We start from the raw sequence: 22178 nt of genomic DNA on the forward strand, positions 1-22178 counted from the left end.
CACAAGAGTGGACAAAAACAGCTCTGTGTTTGACAATGACACAGATATGGTACTGGAAATAACTCTTGCTGGGCTTGTAAAAGAGAAGTGCAACACAATCGTGTACAACTTGGGGCTTGAAAAAGTTGAGGCCTATATGAAAAAGGTGAAACATATTGGCCCTCATTTATCAACCTAACGTAGAAACCAGCACAGATATGAGCGCAGAAATCATCTTACGACAGGCTCCACGTGTGATTCATGAAACGTTCGTATCACACCAATCAGAGCGTAAGAATGGTCGTACATTGATAAATGCAGCGGCTGGAAACGATCGTAATTTAAATATCACGCCCCAATATATTTTCGGTTTTGAGGCCTCGCCCCTACAATTTACGGCATGGAGATACGTAATCCGGCTGAGAAGCGGCACATTTCAGAGGTGGAGATTGAAACCCTGATATCTCAGGTTCACTTGCTCCAACGTGTGTACTATTTGGCAGCCTGAAAACTGCTATTAAAGGCTGTAGAAAGAATGCAGAATGGAAAGAGATCATCAACAGTGTTGCCGTAGTAAAATCGGACTCCAGCTGAAGTTTATTTAATGTATACATCCTTGACATATGTATCCTATAGTCCTAATAGTAATATACATGCTTATATTACAATCTCTAAGGCCTACACCTACCTATATATAAATAAACACACAGTATCGGAGTTCATGCAGTGTCTTTTATTTTACTCGTGTTTTTTTCATGAGTCAGAATCAGGCAACAGCTGTGAGGGAGAGGGCGTGTCCTCTGCCCCCGGTGCTGAACCACCACCCCAACTAGAGGTTAGATTCTCTGCCCGAGCCCGAGCCCAAACTGGACCCGACCCACGGGCCGACATTTCCTGGGCCGGGCTGGGGCCTTCATAAAGCATTTGTGTTTTTTTAAACATTACTTTATTAGCCTAATTGGGTGGGGGAAAGCTATACCATAATCATGCGCAGCGTCTCCTCCATTCGCACGCATCACACCGGGCCTGCTGTGCTATATGGTGCAGCTTAAGTGCAACATGGGGCTTGAAGATGTAAAGAAAAAAATTAAAACAGGAGAATTAGCCTACCTTTGAACAAATTTGGAGGAAAGTCGGAGGTATGTAACCATTTTAGACAAGTCGTGGGCAGTGCGGCACGCTGCTCTCCGATGCCATGGCAAAGAAGATGATAGTCATCCTTGTCCATCCAATGTCCTCTTTTGTTACTTCTCCAAGCATACCCCTTCTAAACAGATTTCTGCAGTTCAAACAACTCTCAATTGTAGTTGAGAACGTCTGTTATAAAGGCCAACGTATTAAAAAAAATGTCGGGTTCAAATCGGGCTCGGGCTCATATTTACAGTTAATGTGTCGGGCCGGGCCGGGCTCGGACACAACATGCACGGGCTCGGGTAGGGTCGTGATTGATTTTTTAGGCCCGATCTAAGCTCTAACCTAAACCATGTCTCCTGACAGCAGATGGGCTGGAAAATACAAGCCGAAATAACAATGGTCAATAAATCGTTCCCTTGTGGCCATTAACCAGCGCATAGAGGTCCTCTGTAAGAGCCAGATCTGCCATTGCTGATAAGTGATCAACTGATGACTTCTCCTTCTCCTGTTAAACCGATTATATGCTGCACCACAAGTCCACAATGACTCGAAAACTTGAGTACACGAGTTCAGACCAGACATGAGATTTTATCGCAGCCTACGCTCACGTTGAAATTGAAAAATGCCTTGCTTTGCGTAGGAATCGGCGTATGCCCGTCCAACGCCTGTTTTAGGTTGTACGCATGTTTCATAAATAAGGGCCATTCTGAAGGAACCAAGTTGACTGGAGATAGCAGCAGTATAGGTAGACCTGAGAATGTAAAAGAAGGAAGACAGAACAAAGTTGCAAGGGTTGGGTGAAAGTCTACTTCATGTGAGCAGTGACAGGTGGAAGATTTAGATAGAAGCGTGTTAGGGTCCTGACAGGAATACAACATCAGAGCTGGAGGAGGAAGCCAAGAAGATTAGGCCAAAACAGAAAGGTACAACATTCATCCACTTTGTCAGAAGCAAGAGTGTGGCTGGTACCAACGATAGCGGCTTGCTGGGAGCAGCAACAGACTTGGGGGCTCAAAGCTGACCTCACAGGACACTTTATTTTACCCCAGGGGGATTACCGATACATCTCTCAAGCCAGATTTACTAATCTGGTCTGAAAGCACAAGGAATGTCATGTTGGAGATGACGGCCCCGTGGGAAGAGAGGATAGAGGAAGCATTTGAGTGAAATACCAGACACTTGTGAAGGAACATATTGATAATGAATGAAATGTTAAGTGTGGAAGTTGAAGTTGGAAGTTTGCAAAGAGGTTTGCCAGGCCAGTCACTGAATTAGCGCACTTTCAGTGCACTTTCGGAGAGTGTAGTGAAAACTGCCAAAACGGGTATAGCTTACGTCTTTGACGTGCTTTTTCTCTGACCTTGTTTTGGGTAAATACAGACATTCAATAGAAAGTCCTGTGCCCTTTATATAACCATAATCATGTGTTATTATGTAAAACATTCACACGAACAGACAACGTAGCATTCTGCCAACCAAGCTAGCGAGCTACCGCTAGTATCTGGTAAATTAGGGGACGTTTGCCCATTTTCTGTTCTGCCGTACATGCAGATGAATGGCGCCAGTAGTCGGAGGTCTGCGCTTACCCGCCGGTAAATCTCCACTGGATGACTCGCTTCAGAAGGGTTGATAATCAGCAACATTCCCTCTTTAGCATTTAGCTTAGCTCAGCGCCATTGCAACCACGAACAACACCCTCATTAACAACAACAACAACAACATCCTCCATAGATCTTTCCTCTTTTAAAAAAATCGTCAAGTCTGATTTAAAAAAAAAAAACAAGATGGCGACGGCCAAATTGCCAAACACAAGGCTTCTAAACGGCAGTCTACAAACCAATGGGTGACATCACTGATGCTACGTCCATTATTTGTACAGTTTATGGTGCATACACAGTGCTTAGTTTTAGGTGCGTGGCAGTCAGCAAAAACAACCAAAATATTTGTCACAGTGAATAAGGGGTGGGAAAAGTTTTTTTTATTTTATTATTGTGACTTTTTTTGCGACTCTTTTTTAAAATATTTTGGATTTATTTATTTTTTTTAGCAAGGACTCATGTAAATACTTTCTTTTTATACGTTACCGCCGACGGCGACTACATTATATCTGTTTCCAGCAAACAACATGTATTTTGTTAAAAAAGCAAGACAGCGGTTGCTGCTGCAACAGAGAGAGAATTGGTGTGGGAGAAAATTGCTCCTCGAGTCAATGCATAAGCATTAACAGTGTATTCATTTCATATTTAATCGCAGTTAACTGATAATATTACTGGTGAAAACTGGAATTGTATTACACCTATAATTTCATTTAGGTGCAATCCTGCGGGCGAAAAAGTAAGCTATACTAATCTTATTCTGGAGGCTGAAGCACCATGATCATTAACAGAACTATAATTTATAATCATGTATTTCTTTATAATGGCTCTCACTGGTTTGTGTCCAGGGAACAATACAAAAAACGTTTAAAAAACGTTTCAGAGCGAGTCACACTTTTCTGACGGCTCTGCATACATTGGCTTTACTATTACAGTATGATCCGCATCACCAATAAGAAAACTGCCGTTTGCAAAACACGTAATGCGACACAAAGAATCTGCTTGGATGTTAAAGCCTGTCCACGATGGTGGATGTTAGTGATATGAGGGCGGATAAGGTATCTACATATCTGATGGACTGTGAAAAAATGTGGAAATGAAAATACATTTAGTCGGGACTCAATATCATCTCCCGACGTAAACTCTCTGTGAAGTAATACAGCTTTTTCATCAACGGGATCGTCGACAAAAGGACGTGACATGTTTGAGAAAAAAACTTTTATATTATATTATTATATTGTATTGTCCCAGCCCTACAGTGAATAGACCTAACATAAATGCTAATACATCTTAACACCATGTGAGACTCAATCTGGGGCAGCCTTAAATGGTCAAATGTATGATATAATGTCAAGTCAACAAAAGTAACGCAATTGCAGTAATGTATTCCTTTTTGCTGTAACACAGTACTTTAATGCATTACTAATACATCTCAGTAACGTGAATTCCAACGCATTTTAACCTGACATAATAATAATTGCAAAACATTTCGGCACAGAAAAAAAAGAGTCTGTGAGTGTCAATTCCTGTTGCTGGATTCAATGGTTGAAATGACTACGGAGCCAGACACATTATTTTCAGGAGTTTTTTACGCTGCGCTAAAGCGAGGTGCTGTCCCGTCACTGTTTCCGTGGTCAGAACCAGAACCAGAGAAGGTACGGACAACATTTGAGTCCCAACAGGAAACGATACGTCAGCGCGGACAGCAGTGTGTCCGAGCAACTGACAGATATAAACATTTCGGGAATTAACCTTTAGGCTTGCTACACTTAAAGCTATAGTGCGTAGTTTATGTCACCCCCATGAGGAATTCTAAGTAATGACAACAAATCTGTAGCTGGCACGTCAACATGATACAAGCCTTCCGTGATCACGCACCACCCCCACCCCTCCTCCACGCAGTTGCTAGTAGCCAACTGATTGTGTGGAGCTGATAGTCTTAATTAGCTTTGTAGCAACTCATTTGGCAATTGTTACGATTAGGGAAATGGCGGACCCAAAAATGTAGAGACAACAGGGCAGTGGTGAGCTTGAGGATTTAATAAAATAAAAAGTGATACAACAAAAGGAGTCCTGAGGAAAGCAGGCAAAAATGGTACCAAAAACTGTTGAGGAACCAAAAGACCAGGCATCCAAAAATAAACAGGCACACCAAGACAAAGCAAGGGGGGGGGTAGACTTACACACACAATGATCTGACAACAGACCAAGACAACACAGAGACTAAATACACAAGGTAACGAGGGTGAAACAAGGGACAGGTGACACGGGGACTCAGGAACAGGTGAAACACATCAGGGTGGGGCAGACAATCACAAAGGTGGGAAAACACAAGGCAGGAAAAAAAACAAGACATGGGAGAACACAGACTACAAAATAAAACAGGAAACTGAAGCATAAAACATACACAAGGATGAAAACAGGGTACAACGCAACAGAGAACACAAGAGACAGTAAACAACAAGGAAATGGGGAATAAATTAACACAATAAAACAGGAAAAACTATAACCGAAAATCTCAACCATGACAGCAATGGCTTGAACATAACAGACATTCATTAATATCAAAAAGTTACGCACTAAAGCTTGAAATATTAGCATTAAGTTGTCTCTTTCCTCTTCTGAAAAGGCAAACGTGTTGTACACATCCAGCGCGGCACGGCCAGCCACTGTTAGCAACAGAGCTATCTTCCGTCGGTCGTTCCTTTCTTCCAGTCCTATCGCCAGCAAATAAAGCTCAAAACTTTTCCTGAAGGCTTTCCAGTTTTTGTTAACGTTGCCCGTTATTTTTAACTCATCAGGCGGACGAATATTATTCATTACACTCATTTTCCGGCCATTCTTTAGAACCGCATTATTGACGTCTTCTTGACGTGCAACGTAATGCAACAACATGTAAAAACAGCGCCCTCTGTATGTTGGCTGTATAGCCAGTATCAGTACAGATTTTATCAGCGGTGGAAAGTAACTATGCCGTACTTCAGTACAATTGTAAGAGCCTACTTTTAATTGAGTATTTTCATTTTCTCCTACTTTATACTTTACTTTAACTCCACCAGTCAATGAGGCCTAATGTACGTTTTACTTCACTATTTATTTTATAGCTTTAGTTACTTTGCAGATGCAGATTAATAATTCAAAATATTATGAATAAATTATGATATAGTAAAGTGGATAAAGATGAGACTATTAATCCCGTTGTGAAATTTACAAACTACCTGCCAAGATATACTTCCGCTTTTATTTTAGTAAAAGTAACTCAAAAGTAAGGCAAAAGTAGTGGAAAGCATTACAATTCAGAGACAGTAATATTGTATTATTACTAATTACCCTAAAATGACAGTAACTAGTAATCTATAATGTATTACATTTTGGAAGTAACTTGCCCAACATCATGTTCATCTTATTGTTATGTTGTAGTTATGTGACATAAGTAGGATTAGCTTACCAATCAGCAGAGCTACACATAGCAGAATAGCCATCAGAGCTCCAGTGCTGAGGCCCACGGGCAGGAAGATGGCTTCGGCCGAGCAGGTCAGCAGCAAGCCTCCGGCCTCGCAGGAACACACTCGGATGGTGAGGGTGGCTGTGCTGCTCTGGGCAGGGTAACCACTGTCTTCAACCACGACAGGAAGAACATAGACTTCCTGCAGCCGCCGCTGGAAGCCTGTGCGTCGAGTCACGATGCCAGCGGTGTTGTCTGGAAACCAACAGAGGGTGACGTTACAACACTGACATGTCCCAGATAGTAATTATTTTCACTGTCACGCCTTGAAAGAGTATACCAAGAATTCAAACGCATGTGTGTTTAAGTTTATTTTGAACGTGTTAAAAAATCATAAATAAATAAAATAAAAAGATAAATAAGAACATGTACATGTACCAAATGCTCTGCAAACTTATATTTCAAAATTATTGTAAATGATTCTAATAAGGATTTCAATGTTCAAAAAGGAGTAGGAAGAAGTAAAAAAACTAAATCTAGTCCTACCCCCTTATTCTACTTTTCTACTTTAGACAATTTAATGATTCACTTGTGTATATATGTATACGTACACATACATGCATATATACATACTTACAGGCACAGGCACATGAAGCTGAATGCATGCAGCATAAGCTTGGTTGAAGTGTTGGCCTTTCCACTTTTAACATTACTTTCAATGTACAACAAATTAAAGCAGTGGTTTCCAAACTGGGGGGCCCGGAGTTATAACAGGAGGGGCAGGGCGAGGCTAAATATATCACTTAGGTAAGTATCGGTTCAGGCACAGTTTGGCTCCCTTTTAAAGGTATCACTTCATCACCGGTATGGAAAAAAACAAAACTATACCCAACCCTATCTGTTACATAAAAGAGCTTTGTTCATGGCAGCCATCATGTGGCACACTTTTTGTTCTCCAACACACAGGAGGTTGTATGATGCCAAGAACATGGTGTTTAAAAAAATTATTCTATCTTCCAAACTACACTGTGTTTGTGTGTGTGTGTGTGTGTGTGTGTGTGTGTGTGTGTGTGTGTGTGTGTGTGTGTGTGTGTGTGTGTCAGAAAAGATCCATTTTCCCCCCACTGGACCGAGATGTAGCCTGACAAGGTAGAGAGGCGCCTTGTTCCTGTCTCTCTCTCTCTCACACACACACACACACACACACACACACACACACACACACACACACACACACACACACACACACACACACGCTCCAGTTCCCCTTGGTGGCTGAAGGCCAGTGTGTCAGACTCTATCAGACGTGATGCTGCTGTATACGTACAAACATACAAAAATATAACAATGCTTGTTGGTGAGGTGTTGCAGCTGAAAACAGGAAAATGTCAGATGAGGATTTGTAAAAGCTGACCATCCCAGAGCAACATAACGGAGGCAAGAGAGACAGACACATTCAGTGAGAGTGGGAATGGGTAGAGGACAAAATGAATAGAAGCAAGGGATTTCTGTTTTCACAAAACAGTTTGTGACCAACTTCTTCTTTCCTTATAATCCCCCTCTTACTTACTTCCAAAATCACGAACAGTGAAGTTTCTGTTACGAAGCTCTCTGGGGGACTTGAAGAAGAACCTCTGGCCGACAGGAGGAAGGTCCTTGTCCACAGCGCTGACCGTCTGGATCACCTGGTCAGGGAGCGAACACACTCGGCTTAGCACACTGAATCATAGAGCCCACGCAGAACTTGTGAATTAAATATCGCTGGTTGAAGTCTCTTGGCTGGCAGGAAAATATAATTTCTCCCCTCCCTCAAATCCAATGGAGCATGTTGTTACGTTTTATTATTTATTTACAGGGGGGATGGGGGGTTACAGCCCCCCACAATGATCTAAACTGTCCAGTGCAACCTCCCCTCTACATTAATAAAGACATTTGCACCACAGCGTGATGCATAAAAAGCACAAATTGTGGCAGACACATTCACCAGAATGTAGGAAAAAGTGGAGAGCTCAACCCCTCCAATGTTGAACCCAAAGTTATGCCCTTGCATTTTTTTGTATCTGATTAAGGATATAGCGCTGTGGAGAAAGGTCTGGCAATGCAAGACTACAGATATTTAAACACTTTGAATTGATCATAGGAAAGTGTTGACTATAACATGAGGTAACTCAGATCTCAAAATAATACATCTTTGTTACCCAGAGTAGCCACTTAATACCAATAATAAACCAATAATAATATCGTCGTAATACAGTGTCTATATCTGTCTGTAGCACTTTGTGCTACATTTGCTTGTATGAAAAGTGTCTAATTGATTGGTTGGTTGGTTGATTGATTGATTGATTGATTGGTTAGTGTTTCTCCTTTTCATAACATACAATCAGCAGATCGTTTCAGGCAGATAGAGTTAAGTTTACCTGTCCCACTCTGGAGTTTTCACAGACAAAGGTATCTGAAGGAACCGCCAGCTCAGGAGGGAACTCGTTTACATCCAGGACGGTGACTGTCACGGACACTTTGGCAGACAGCAGAGGGTTGTCTGTAAGGGGCAACATGGAGTCAAGTTATGACAATATACTCAGTGACACAGCAACACACCTCAGCAAAAATTACGGCTACAGTGTGTACCCTATGAGAAATCAAGGTATCTCAGTATCATATCAGTCATACTAAAACATTCAAGGCTAAGTTATGTATTGAGCTTTGAACAGTTAGAAACAGAGCTAATATGCTTCATCCTCAGGAGTTTGTGTGTATGTGTGTGTGTGTGTGTGTGTGTGTGTGTGTGTGTGTGTGTGTGTGTGTGTGTGTGTGTGTGTGTGTGTGTGTGTGTATGTGTCAATAATAATGGATAAAGCTTCCAGGTATCTAACTCCACTGGCTCCAAAAAGAAGTCTGTTTCTACAGAAGTCTATGAGAAAATGACCCAGACTTCTCACTTGATTTATTACCTCAGTCAACATTTTCATAATGAGTTTATGGTCTCAATCGCTAGTTTCAAGTCTTTTTCAATACAGCATGATGTTCATTTAGTGAATTATGGCCCAAGTTATTTTAAAATAGACGAGAAAGTGATGCTTTAGGGACGTGGCTATACGCTGACATCTCAATCATGACAGAGGCTTAGCAATGCTAACCATGAATGAACTTGTTTTTGAGCGTTGTCCGTCTTTTCATCTTAAACTTAACCCTCTCCCTGTGTGTTTTCACTTCGTCAAAGTTAATTGGAACTTTTTGGCCGCCTACAAATGTATTTTTCAGCATTCTGCACCAAGCTAGCTAGCTACCACTAGCATTAGCTTGTAATTTAAGGGATTTGCACCCTGCCAAAAGCCCTCGCCACACCATGCAAAACATTTATACCTGCCTCAGTGTGTTTCACTCCTCTTAATCTGTGGGAATACAACCCATATTCAGCATCTGACACATTACTCTTCTTCAAGTAGTCATTAAATTGAATCATTCTTCCATCAACTACAACCAGAGAAGCAGTTCATCTGTGCTGCAATGAAAATAATACAAGGTTCTAAGAAGACCTGAAAGTCCGAACCAAGTCCTGTTTTTGTACATTGTATAGCCTAGATCTACTCTATAAAGTGTCTTGAGATAACTCTTCTTATGATTTGATGCTATAAAAAACATTGAATTGAATTGAATGAATGAATAAATGAACCATGGGCACATTGAATGCTTCAGCTGTATGTTTGTGCACGTCGTGTTGACTGAATAACCTTGACTGACTGCATGTTGTGGCCTGGTTTTCTCTCCATGTATTGCTTCTTTGTCACTTGTGTGACTTTTTCTTTCACATCACCACATCAAATGCTCCTATATTACACAAGACATTTAGAATGCATGGAGTTGATCACCACCGAGCACATTCATTCTTGGGAACTCTGTCTTTTAAACAAGATAGTGGCATCTAGACTGGTTTTAGCAACCTGGGGGAATTTTTGATTCTCTGATTAAAAGACATACTGTACATAAGAGTGGGTCTCTGGAATTAAACTTGAATGTTGTTAATACATTTTCTGAAAATATAATGAAATACTTTGACAAAAACATCTTTACTCAAGCTCCACTTACTAGCTTTTCTGGACCTTCCAAAAGCATGTCATGGTGTACAAGAGAGTATTATATTTTCAATGGAATTCCATTGCTAGGCAACAGCCTGGACCTTTGTTAACTTCTTGTCATATGATATCATTTACATACACTGCAACAGGAAATCAATTGGGGGCCATTTTGAATGTTTATGTTTACAACAAGTCTTACATAATTGAAGAAATACATTTCATTTTCCTAAGTTTTTTTTTTAGACATTGAGACCCACCTGAGCAAAAAATGAAATTAGTAGCTTACTGAACAAAATCTAAGAATTGATTTAGTACTGGTTCCAGTTGTATCCAAATGATGTTTCGAAAGCATTTACATCACATTATCTTACATGCCATCTTATTCAGCCAAACCCAAAATGCTACGGCTGTGTTCTGGCCCGTTGATGTTATTTGAAACATCGGTTTTGGCCACTAGATGGAGCCAGATACTAATCAGATGTTTACATGAGCCAGCTGTGTTTAAACAACCTGTCAGTTACCCTTCTCCAATTACTCCGGATCATCTTACCATTAAACTCACAAAATCTCTTGAGTCAGAGGATTTAAAATGATGCTCTATGAATGAAAAAGATTGGCAGATTTGTGACGTGCCGGCCCTTTGCCTCCTCAAGGAGCTTCCAGGAGGAAATCATATGGTGCGCACTGTCTGGATGAGTTAAGCTGCTTGCCCCAAATATACTAAATTTTGTTTCCACTACAGACCCTACAGCTGCACTCCAACCAAACGTGCAGCGGACTGGGGGAGAGAGAGCAAACTGCAAACTAAAGTTAGATCATAGGAGATTCAACGGAGGAGCACCTTCTCTAAGAGGCTCTGACGGCTTCGATGTCGCACGGACCGCTACAAAAAAATCATTCCTGCCACATTCCATGAAACTGTACAACGTCTCAGCTGTGTGTGAGATAACTCTCTCTCATCTTCGGATTGCTGCTTTTCAAATTTATCAATTAAAAGGTCAGTGGCTGATAGAGTAGTTTAATACTTGTGCTTGGCTGGAAAGGCCACTATGTGGGGATAGTGCGCTGAGTGTGGGAGAACAATAGTACACATGCCAAAAGCTTTTGGCAATAAAGAGAAGCAAGGGCACAAATTTGGTGCAAAGAGGGGCTGGTCTGTTGGCCCAGTGCAATGTGATTGGCTATTTGCCAAGCAGTAAACATCTAAACCTGTAGTAGAGGAAATGATCAGGAAAACTGTGAAGTTTACATGATTTCTTTTTAGCTGGCCTGAATTCATATAGAGTTTCTATCCAAAGAACTTTACAATTACACATTCACACAAACTTATACACCTATGGCAGAAAGCAAGGAACTGAACTGGTCTAGCCATTGGGATCTACCAGTACGCTACTATCATTGTCAGACCGTTAACTTGTTTCCAGTCTGACTTTTTATAAATATAGAGTAATAATTATAACCTTTCATATTAAGCTCAGTTCTCTCGCTAGAAGTAGTAGATATTAACATTTTCAGACCTCATGGGGATTTCACATTTTTTTAAGAGATTGGGCTGGTGCAAACAACTGCTTTTACACCTTCTAATTTTGGAGGTGAAACTCTGTGGAGCTGCACACGTGGTTTGTCAATGCTAACTCTCATTTCACTCAATGAAAATAACTATGTAGAAAGACAAATATTGAATGGCAATACATTGAATAGCTATTGCAACAACAACAAAAATCACAATGTGATATCACAAACACATTTGGCCCTATTTTAAGGATCTAAGCGTACGGCGTGAAGTGCCTGGCGCAGGTGCGTTTAGGGCGTGTATGAATCCACTTTTGCTAGTTTAATGGCGGAAAAAAAGGGTCCGTGCGCCAGGCACATGGTTCAAGAGGGCGGTACTTATTAATCATAGGTGTGTTTTGGGTGTAACATGCAATAAACCAATCACAGTGTCATCTCCCATTCCCTTTAAAAGCCAGGCGCGTTTGTGTCTTGGCACATTGCTATAATGTTGGAGGATTTGCTGAGCAGGAAGGAGAGATTTTCAGGAGAAGAAACTGATCTGCTCATGCGTGCGTGAAAGCGTGCAAGCAGATCATATAATATACTATTTCACATTGTAAAATATTTATTTTTAATCTTCTGCATGTTTTGGGCTGCTGTGCGTCCCTGTGTGTGTAACAGGCATAGTGGGCGCACCATGTGCACGAGCCTAGGCGCATTTTACTAATGCGCTGTTAAAATAACAATGAAATGCTGCGTTATTGACTGTAGACCAGGTTTTTGTTGGTTAATGGCGCGATCACTTTCCGCTGCCTCATACGCCAAGAATGTAACTGAACACACCTGGGCGCGCTGGTGCATTTGCTATTTAAACGACGTGGGCGCTGGATGGCCTTAAACTAGCAAAGACACTTGCGTTGGGCTTTGTGCAAGATAGGGCCCGTTGTTTTCTCTTGATGATCAGCTCTGGGCTCTACACTTTGTTTCAGATGCAGGGTGTAATACTTACTGACTTTGGTTGCCACTACAGTGATATTGTGCTGAACAGCTGTCTCTCTGTCCAGGTATTCATTAGTGGAAATGGTTCCTTCAACAGTGTCAATGTCAAAACAGCTGTCAGACTCTGGTTGCCATTCCAAGGAATACCTGCAGCGACAAGAGCAGTCCACATGAGAGGGGAACCAGTTACAGTGATGGGCTGGGTGCTCTGTCATCAAAGGGCTCAGATTTGAGAAATGCTTTGCACTCCCGCAGTGGGGAGCAGTGAGGAAAACTTTAGCCACAGGAGAACTCATTAAAAAACAGCAAAGTGCTAGTTTTGCTGTTTTAAAGCACCAAATTAGCATATCACTTCGGTATTTTGCGGTTCAGTTTGGGACTCCCATAACTATGACCCACACAAGAAGAGCTGTATTGTTTTCAAACCAAGACTCACATAACATTGCTAAAGCTTCAATGCACCAACATTAATGTTTCTGCCAACGGTTAGAGGCCACCGACAAGTTCTAATACAATCAAAGAATTGGTTGTTTGTCAGTGCCTTCCAAAATACCAATATGACCAAAAAACATTCATATGGATGTTTTCTGATAGGCCACCTCTACGGTTAGATCTGCAAATGTAGGTAAGTAGAACGACTTTGTGAGGTGAGGGAAAGATCATAGCTAGGAAAACATTACTGTCATGGTTTAAGGAAATCAACTTTGATTTAATCTCCCCAACCCTATCGTCTAAAAAATGATGTTCTCATTAAGCTCATTAACTACAGTAAATACACTGTAAAAGACATACAATGCTACCTGGATTATGTTGTGTTGCTAATCAAAATATTTGCCAAGTCCCAAAATGTTTCTGAAAATTGTTCATTGACAACATATTTCTATTTTTTTTGGTCCTGCAATATCCAATCTTACAATACCTTAACTAAAACTAACACAGGATTAAAAGTAACTTCTGGTTAATAATAAGATAATAAGATAAAGATCTTGGTTTTTTGTTAAATACTGAAAAAGTCAAAAGCGAAACACATCCTGCCTTGTCTTCCAGGTCACTTTTGAGTTTTTCAGTATATAAAGGTCCAATGTGTAATATATTTACTGTAATTAATCCCAAAATGACCCCAATGCATCATCAGATATTAAGGAAAGATGCTAAGTTGAAATACTATCTTTTCTGACAACAATGCTAATGCCAGTATTTTCTCCTTTTGAAATTTCCGTTCCGTGACGGAATTTCTGTTTGTGTTTTGGCCTGTGTGTTGATATCAACTACCCTGTTTGACAGCCAGGCCGGGTTGCCAGATATACCTGTAAAAACGTAAACTCAGCGGGCTACAGCTGTAACGTTAGTACAGCCATGAAAGCAGCAAACAAACGAACAGGATCAACGGAGATAGATTCTACCTAACCTAAAAAAAAACGGCATGTTTCTAACAGTTGCATGACCAGAGACGTAACAAACCCCGGGTAAATACTGGAGATGTATTTGAAAGATGGAGACAGCTTAGAGTCCAAAGGGATGCTGAGTTGGCTGATTTCCTCCTGAACAGGTAAGCATTAGCATCTAACGTTAGCTACTCCACTGTGCTGTGGAGTAATGTCCTATGTGAGACAAGCGTCTAGCAACATTGTAGCGGCTGCTGCGGTCTCAGCCTGGCAACCTCCGTGAACTTCAAGTCTGGGGAGGAGGGGGTGGGGGAAACGACTCTCTCCAGTATTTTGAATTTGTACTGCAGTAACTATTTTATACACTAGCTGTCAGTATTACATATTGCAGCTTAAAATTAACAATTTGCTGACATGTTGAGTATCAACATTTAGGGACTTGGCAAATACATTAAATAACAACAACAGCATTTTTATCAGAATACAGCATAGGAAATATGCTTATAAATATAGTAAATATTGGATCGACAATGTAATTCTGCTAAATAAAACATCACATTCATTATTAATTTCACTTGTTTTCATTTTAAACAAATTGTCTATCCGAATACAATCCACATTTTCATTAGGCTCAGTCTGCCACTTTAAAAAAAAAAACTATTCCAGTGCTGGTTCCATGGTATCAGAATTTTGGATAGTCGTCATGGAAACGACTGGGCTGGGAAGATTGGCAGAACAGGCAGCCAAGTGACAGTACTCTGATCCAATGGATCCAATGGATGGTGGATGGGTCAAACAACACAGGACTTTCACCCGGGCGAGCGGGGATCGCGTCCCGCATGTGGTGTTCGTTTCCCGTAGTCTTCCTAATCACAACCGTCCCGTTATTGTCGCGCGTCCCCAGCGGCCGTCTCCCTAGCGTGTGAGGCGTCCTTTCCCCATAGGGTATTTCGTGGTGGCCACCACGTAAAAAAACAAGAAAAACGTCCCCGTGAACACGTATCAATAGATTAAAATTAACGTGACATTTACACAAACTGCCGTGAGACTGGGTTGGATAGTTGGACCCAAAGTTACGCCTTTACCCTAAACCAACCAGACTATCAGTTAAAACGGACCAAACTGCTCAGGTGTGAACGCAACCTTAGTCTGAACTTGGGAAGTGCTGGGTGCAGCTGGCTCCAGGACTGGAAATTGAATAATACTAAAATGGTAATACTAAATCTAAATCATACATCTCACTGAAACAATGTTCATGCCCCCTTGTGTACTTAGACAGTGGCTATATGCGGTACAGGGTGCTGTAAAAATTGTTCCCATTGATTAATGCATTATACTGTTACCTGACAGCACTGCTGCTGGCATCCAGGTCCTGAGCCGTCACGGAGCCGATGATGGTTCCTGGGGGAGTGTCCTCGTACACGTCCATGGTGTAGGATGCCTTGGTGAAGACAGGAGGCTCATCCGTGTCCAGGACATTTACCTTGACTGTCGCTGAGTCCTTGAAGGGCCCCAGGTGGAGGAAACGGGGGTCCAGGTGTGCGTTGGACGCTTCCACCTTGAAGGTGTATGACTTCTTGGTCTCATAGTCAAGAGTCTGCAGAAACACAAGAAGAAAGTAATGGAGAGTAGCCTGACGTGGTCATACTCAGATTCTAGTCAGAGTATGAGTCTGATACCGCTCCATTGGGCTGTGATTATGGGGCGTGTTTCAACCGAACCAGGAAAGAAAATGCCTCTGCACTCAATTGGATAGACCTCCAACCAATCAGAGCAACGGAGACAGACGTCACAGAAGCTGCAAGTCAAAGGCAGGCTTCGACAGAGCAAAGGCAGAGGCGGCAGTTTCCGTGTCGTGCTGACGGGTGTGGCGATGTGTATACATACGTGATCGCGGTTCTCTGTTCCTCTTTTAAAATTGCGTTATCGATATGTTCTATAACAGACGCGATGGCAGCCCAAGCGCTCTTTGGTGACGTGGTTGATTATGTTACTGTTGATCATCTGTCCATCATCGTATAAAGCCCGCACTGACAATTTGATTGGTCCGAACAGCTATGGTTCGAGCATAGTTGCTCCACAACGGATCAAGCCCAGACCGAACTTCCCAACCTCAAATGTTGTGGGGGGGCTAAGTTCAGCTGGCATCCAAGCTAAATGGAGAGACATGGAGGGATGAAAACCATAGACAGTATATAAAGTGGACCAACAGATCCCGTTGCTCTGGACGGAGACCAGATATTAGAAGCACTTTTCCGGTGATGATTGAGCGTTACTGAGCAGCCTCCAACTGAGCTTGACGACGTAAATGTGACGTGAGCAACCTGTCTAAAAGTTGTAAGTCTTCTGGTAGCTGTGCCAAGAGAAATCTCAATCATTCCCAATCTTGCAGAGACAGAGAGCGTAGGTATATGTAAGGAGATAACATAGGCACAGGCTAATTATTGCTAACTAAAATGCTAGTTAACATTAGTAATTAAACTTAAACAGCTAATGTGAGTTGAAACTGCCTGCGAGCTTCTCCTGTACTATACGGTAATTCCTCTACTGTGCGACAGTAAGTCGCGTGGTTATGACACAATCGTTAGCCTATTTTTTATAAAAACGTCTGCTACGGAGCCATAACGTGAAGTACAAGGTAATGGAGCCTTTTATACATTGTCGTGTTTCTTTAGAAATAAACAAACGCTTCAGATGTAAAGTTATTCGCTGTCAAAGTGACGTCAAAATGAATGGCAGTCAATGGAATGCTAACGTCGGGTGATCGTTTGGTATAATCAAAATGGCGCCATAGGAGGTTCGAGTTCTGAAGCGAAGCTTGTCCCCTTGATGAAAACTATAAGAGAATGCCGCTGCACAAATAGCATGAGAAAATGATCTTGTAGTTATCAGATACAGATGTCGTAATTTAAAAGGTATCCTTATTGTTTCCGCGAATGAAATGTGCTTCCATATGTAACACACCAGTTAAAAATAACTAGAGTTAACTATCTGTAATGAAATAAATGAAAAAAGGATGCCAAACAGTTTGAAACCAAACCAAAAAGAAAACTCTTGTGGTCACCAACAGCAAAGAAGACACACTGCACAATCACACACAGAGTTCAATATTTTACTTGCTGCATTTCAAACATGATGCCAGGATAACCTAGTCTTATTGTTACATAGCAACCATGCATCTTGATGAATGAATTCCTCACAGTAGAGACTTCAAAGGGCAGCGTATTTGGTTATTGATGTCCAATCAAGTCTGAAGAATGCACCATTGATTGATTTGGACACGGAGGTGGGTTTCCATTCCTCTGCATGCTTATGTGTTTGTGAATGCACAGGAGAAAGATGCAGGAGACTTTGAGCCACTTTGATATGGAAATGTAGCCGCAAACTGTACCGAGACACAGTCACATACATATCAAACTCCGTTTGTCTCAAGACGCTGAATCCAATTCACATTCCTGAGATTTGACTGTCGCTCTGTATACAGTATATCAGAGATAAGAACGCGTGGATGTTTCGGCTTCCCTGAAGCTTCTACCTTCCATTGTATCACTGGGAAAGGTTTGGAAAGCTGAGCGAAAAGGAATCATTACCCGCATAATTTCCAGCCCACACAAGCACTCATATGGCTCGGCCTTTCATCCACTTCCGAGTCACCGTGTGGGAAAGACACATATTGTCGTTTCCCACAAACACCCCTCAAGCAGCTGTATTGAGAAATAAAGTAATGCCTGTGCATTCAAGACTACACATGTGTGGAATAAATGGATCTTAGAGCAGAAAGTATCACTATATTGTATAGTAACAAGATCATTCATTTTATTTTATTAGGTATTTGAGGGAGTAATTTAAAGTGACTATATGTAACTTTTTAGTGTTTCTGATACTCATTTTTCATATAATGACCTTAAATGATCTGTAACAGTAAATGAGACGAACAGTGAGAAGAACCCTATTTTTACGTAGTTTTTATTAGTGCCGTTGCTCGGGTCGGGACTCATTCTGATGGGTCACAGATTTCAGCTGAACACCGGAAAAGCCTGTGTTAGCGTATCCAGCCAGGAAGGTAGCAGGAGATGTATTTATATAGGCCTAATTGTATTTTAATGTTATTTTAGAAGTTATCTGCTGTAGCTATGGCTGATACTGGGGCAGGGCCATCACAGAAAGGGAATGTGAAAGACGACAACTTTGGTCAGGTTAGGGAATTGTAAATGATTCAAAAATGCCCCTGAATTGACCCTCAGGTATGTAATATGTCTATTTCATTCATAAAATAACTTTAGATTTTTATTTTTAAGGTTTTTATATCATTCTTGCTTTCATGTGTCACATTTCATTTCATTGTCTTTTTTTAAATGCCCTTCATGTTTTTATTTTTTATTTTATTGCAAATATTTATATGTATATGCTTATGTTGTCCTTGCGCTACTTTGTTTTGTGTCTTTTGTCCTCTTGTTTTAATTTACCCAATTTCTTTCTTGCTAATGTTTGGCCCCACCATTTAGCTCTCTTGACCTCTATTGACTCTGGGTACCTTGCTTTTGCCTTGCTTTGTCTGTCTTTAAAGGAGCTATATAAATAAAGTTTGTATTATTATTATTATTATTCTGTAGCTTTTCCGGTAGTGTTCCTTATGTATTCAAATCCAAACATTCACATTTTGGTCGTACGTATGTTTTAGCACCAAAATGCTGTTTTTCCAAGCCCTTCTTGAAACTTTTCCCACGTGACCTTAACATAGGTTTCTGTATGATGACGTTGCTTCAGAACATCAGTACCATACAGTGCAGTTTAGTACAGTACTCTCTTCAAATCCATCAGACTCCATTGACAAAAACAGTCACTTCACCTCGCAGAACACATGAGAACTCGCAGAACTCGCTGGTTTAGCGTTACCGCTGCCTCAAGTGGCGTCCAAAGCAGTAACATTGCTTAGCTTTTGTGCCACCTGTGCATATTACATTAAGATAATCCAAGCCAAACATTATGCCCACTACCTTTTTTGTGCTCTTTTATTTTTGTTTGTTTGGCTTTTAGTCTAGTTTCCCCTTTTGTCTTGTACCGTGTCATATGTGTCTTCATTTTGATCACTCTTTAGTTATTTTCATCTTGCAGGAATGAGATAGTTGATTAAAATGTAGAGTTGTGTTTAGCAGTTTGGCATTTCTGAGCACATAAAGCCAGCAGCGACGTGCAGTGCAATTTACAGACCCTTCACCTGTCTCTCATTAATCTTTCATTTTGTTCATTGTGTTTATCCCTCTGAACTCATTACTCTAAGCAAATCCTCTTAGACTGGCGACGTCTACAGGAAGACAGACAGTAAGGACAGGACACTGTCAGACCTTGTCTGAACCGCTGCCGTCCACACACACACACACACACACACACACACACACACACACACGCACACACCAAGGACTGTGCCTGTAACTAGTGCTTTTTATTTATTGATTTATTTTTAAAGTTGTACTTACACAAGCATCACTTCTGGCACGGCTTTTATTTATTAATTAGTTATATTTTAACTATATATAGTTAAGTAGCTGCACTACAGAGGAAAGTGTCTCCTGCCTAACCTGAACTTGTCTGGTGTAGACCAGAGAGTTAAAACCTCTCCTGGATCAATAGAATTCACTCTGCGTTTGACTCAACTGACACATAGACTTGTAGGGTTAAGTGAGGGGAAAGGAAAGGGAAGAGAGGGCTGATTGGCAACGAGGGAGCCAGGGAGGATTAACTGATTGGCATCTTGCCCCAGACAGCAGAGAGGAACAGGAGCCTGGAGAGAGGAGAGTGGTTGTAGTGTAGTGAGTGTCCGATAGAGCGGCAATATGCTACTACACTGTACAACTGTTGACATGTCACATGGACCATTTTGACAGGGACAATGCACAGCTCCTTAGCAGTACCAGAGTTAGCTATAAGCTAATTTCCATCCGTAGTAAAGTGTGAGTAAGAGTAAGAGAGTAAGGCTTCATGGAGGATTAACTAAGTCAAAGAGGCTTTAAAGGTATAATTTGCAGTGCTTTCCTCAAAAACAATGTAAAGACTAATACAAAGTAATCCGTCTCAATTATCACTGATGACCCACTAGAAGTGTGTGGTGGTGTCTGTATCTGCAGAGACCCTGCCATCTGCCCTGGGTGTTCTCTTTTCTTCTTACTTTGCTGTGTGCGGGACGTTTCTGGGCGTGGTCAAAGAGCCTTTGGGCCCCATGTGGGTGTGTAACCCCCAGCCAATAACAGTGTGCAGGGTGTGCAGCCCATTGTCATTTGCCAACCGCCATTTTGCCCCACAGTGTCTCGTATTGACACATCATTAGCTGTTGTGGCTATCCTAACAATGAGTAAGGAAAGTAGTCAGAGAAGAAAAGTGCAAAGCTAGACATTTAAAATAAAGCTCACCCTAGCATTACTTTTTATTAATAGATTTGCTGTGGCTGTCGTCTGGCTCTGAACACCTGAGGTGGCTTTATGGATGCTGGCTACTGTCTCTCATGGCGGTTATGTTCTAAAGCACAAATTAACACCCACATTGCTGGATTTGGAGTGAATGCAGAGCTTTATCCTGTCTAATTCTTTGTGTGTCTGTCAGTTAGACCTGAGCGTCGATATGAGACCCTAATATATACTGTAAGAAGAGCTTGATGGTTTTAAGCCCCCAACATCGACTTCAAGGCAGCCCTGCGACCGTCGACTTTAAGGCACCTAACCCTAACCTTAACCCTAACCCTAACCAGTGCCTAATCCTAGTGTATTCCAGGCAGTGCTGCCTGGAAGACGACGTTGGGGGATTAAAACACGAAACACCGTAAAAAGACTTCTACTACTGTTGGAGGCCTTTCACTATTTTCCAATGTAGCTAGCTATTTTCTAAGACTACAGTTCAGTGATTTGCATGATCCACTAATTTAGATGTGATGATGGGCTGTAGTAAAGGCTGTATTTTGTGGGGAATATGAATTTCAGAATTATGAAAAAGATATGTGGGAGATGTTTGGTGGTTCTTAAAATCCCATTGACAGGACTACTGCTGTAAACAGATAAAAAAGACATATCAGAGACATCAGAAGACTTCGCTGCATAAATAGGCCTGAACATCCAACGTTTGGCCACACTCTTTTATCACAGTCTGATGTATCCTAAATATATTCCAAAATGCTATCATCCTGTCACTCACTTCCGGAATTTGGGAGACTTGTTAAACAAATGTGATTAAAAAGGTCAGACAGATGATTTCACTCTGCAGCAGGGGCGGAACGAAGGGGTGGCTTCTGGGGCTCCAGCCCCAAATGTTTTCTCAAAAGACCAGAATCTTTTTAGGGATTTAAAATAACTTCAGCGTCCCTCTGATGTTGTTTACGTCAAATTCCTACCCTACGTACTGTACATTATTAAATAGTAACATCATATGTTGCCTCTCTTTAGGTGGCAGGAGTGAACATAAGTTATCCTCAACATTTGTTGTGTTCTGGTTTCAGAATGATGTAGAGATCAATAGATACCAAACTGGATGTAGGCTATACCGGATGATTCTTTCCTTGTCAACTATCATGTTATTCCCAAATGATGTACAGATGTTTAGGCATTCTTATATTAAATTTCTTGAAAAATAGTGCTTATAGTTGCCGTAAATGGAACATGCTCCCGGACCCCCTGTAGATTGGGCTGAGCCCCAAAAGTTTACAACATCTGGCTCTGCCCCTGCTCTGCAGCCTAAGGGCCCAGTTTTAACGATCTAAGTGCACGGCGTGAAGCGCCTGGCACAAGTGCGTTTAGGGCGTGTACGAATCCACTTTTGCTAGTTTAACGGTGGAAAAAAGGGTCCGTGCGCCAGGCGCATGGTTCAAAAGGGTTGTACTTAATTAATCGTAGGTGTGTTTTGGGCGTAACATGCAATAAACCAATCAGTTTGTGTCATCTCCCATTCCCTTTAAAAGCCAGGCGCATTTGTACGTTGGCACATTGCTATTATGATGGAGGATTTGCTCAGCAGGAAGGAGAGATTTTCAGGAGAAGAAACTGATCTGATCGTGCGTGAAGTGAAAGCGCAGAGCATATCATATCTT

At 41.4% G+C, this 22178-nt stretch overlaps 1 protein-coding gene across 1 annotated transcript in view; it reads right to left on the reverse strand.

Moving 5' to 3' along the window:
- LOC144526276 (cadherin-12-like) overlaps positions 1–22178 on the reverse strand; it is a 54122-nt gene that overhangs the window by 11442 nt on the left and 20502 nt on the right. The window contains exons 7-11 of the mRNA XM_078263639.1: positions 15451–15704; positions 12733–12869; positions 8571–8692; positions 7724–7838; positions 6157–6408 (exon numbers count right to left, since the gene is read on the reverse strand). Of these exons, the coding sequence (XP_078119765.1) occupies positions 6157–6408; positions 7724–7838; positions 8571–8692; positions 12733–12869; positions 15451–15704 (880 nt within the window). The remainder of the gene's footprint in view (positions 1–6156; positions 6409–7723; positions 7839–8570; positions 8693–12732; positions 12870–15450; positions 15705–22178) is intronic.

This window comes from Sander vitreus, chromosome 12, assembly GCF_031162955.1.
Source record: "Sander vitreus isolate 19-12246 chromosome 12, sanVit1, whole genome shotgun sequence".
Classification (NCBI taxonomy): domain Eukaryota; kingdom Metazoa; phylum Chordata; class Actinopteri; order Perciformes; family Percidae; genus Sander; species Sander vitreus.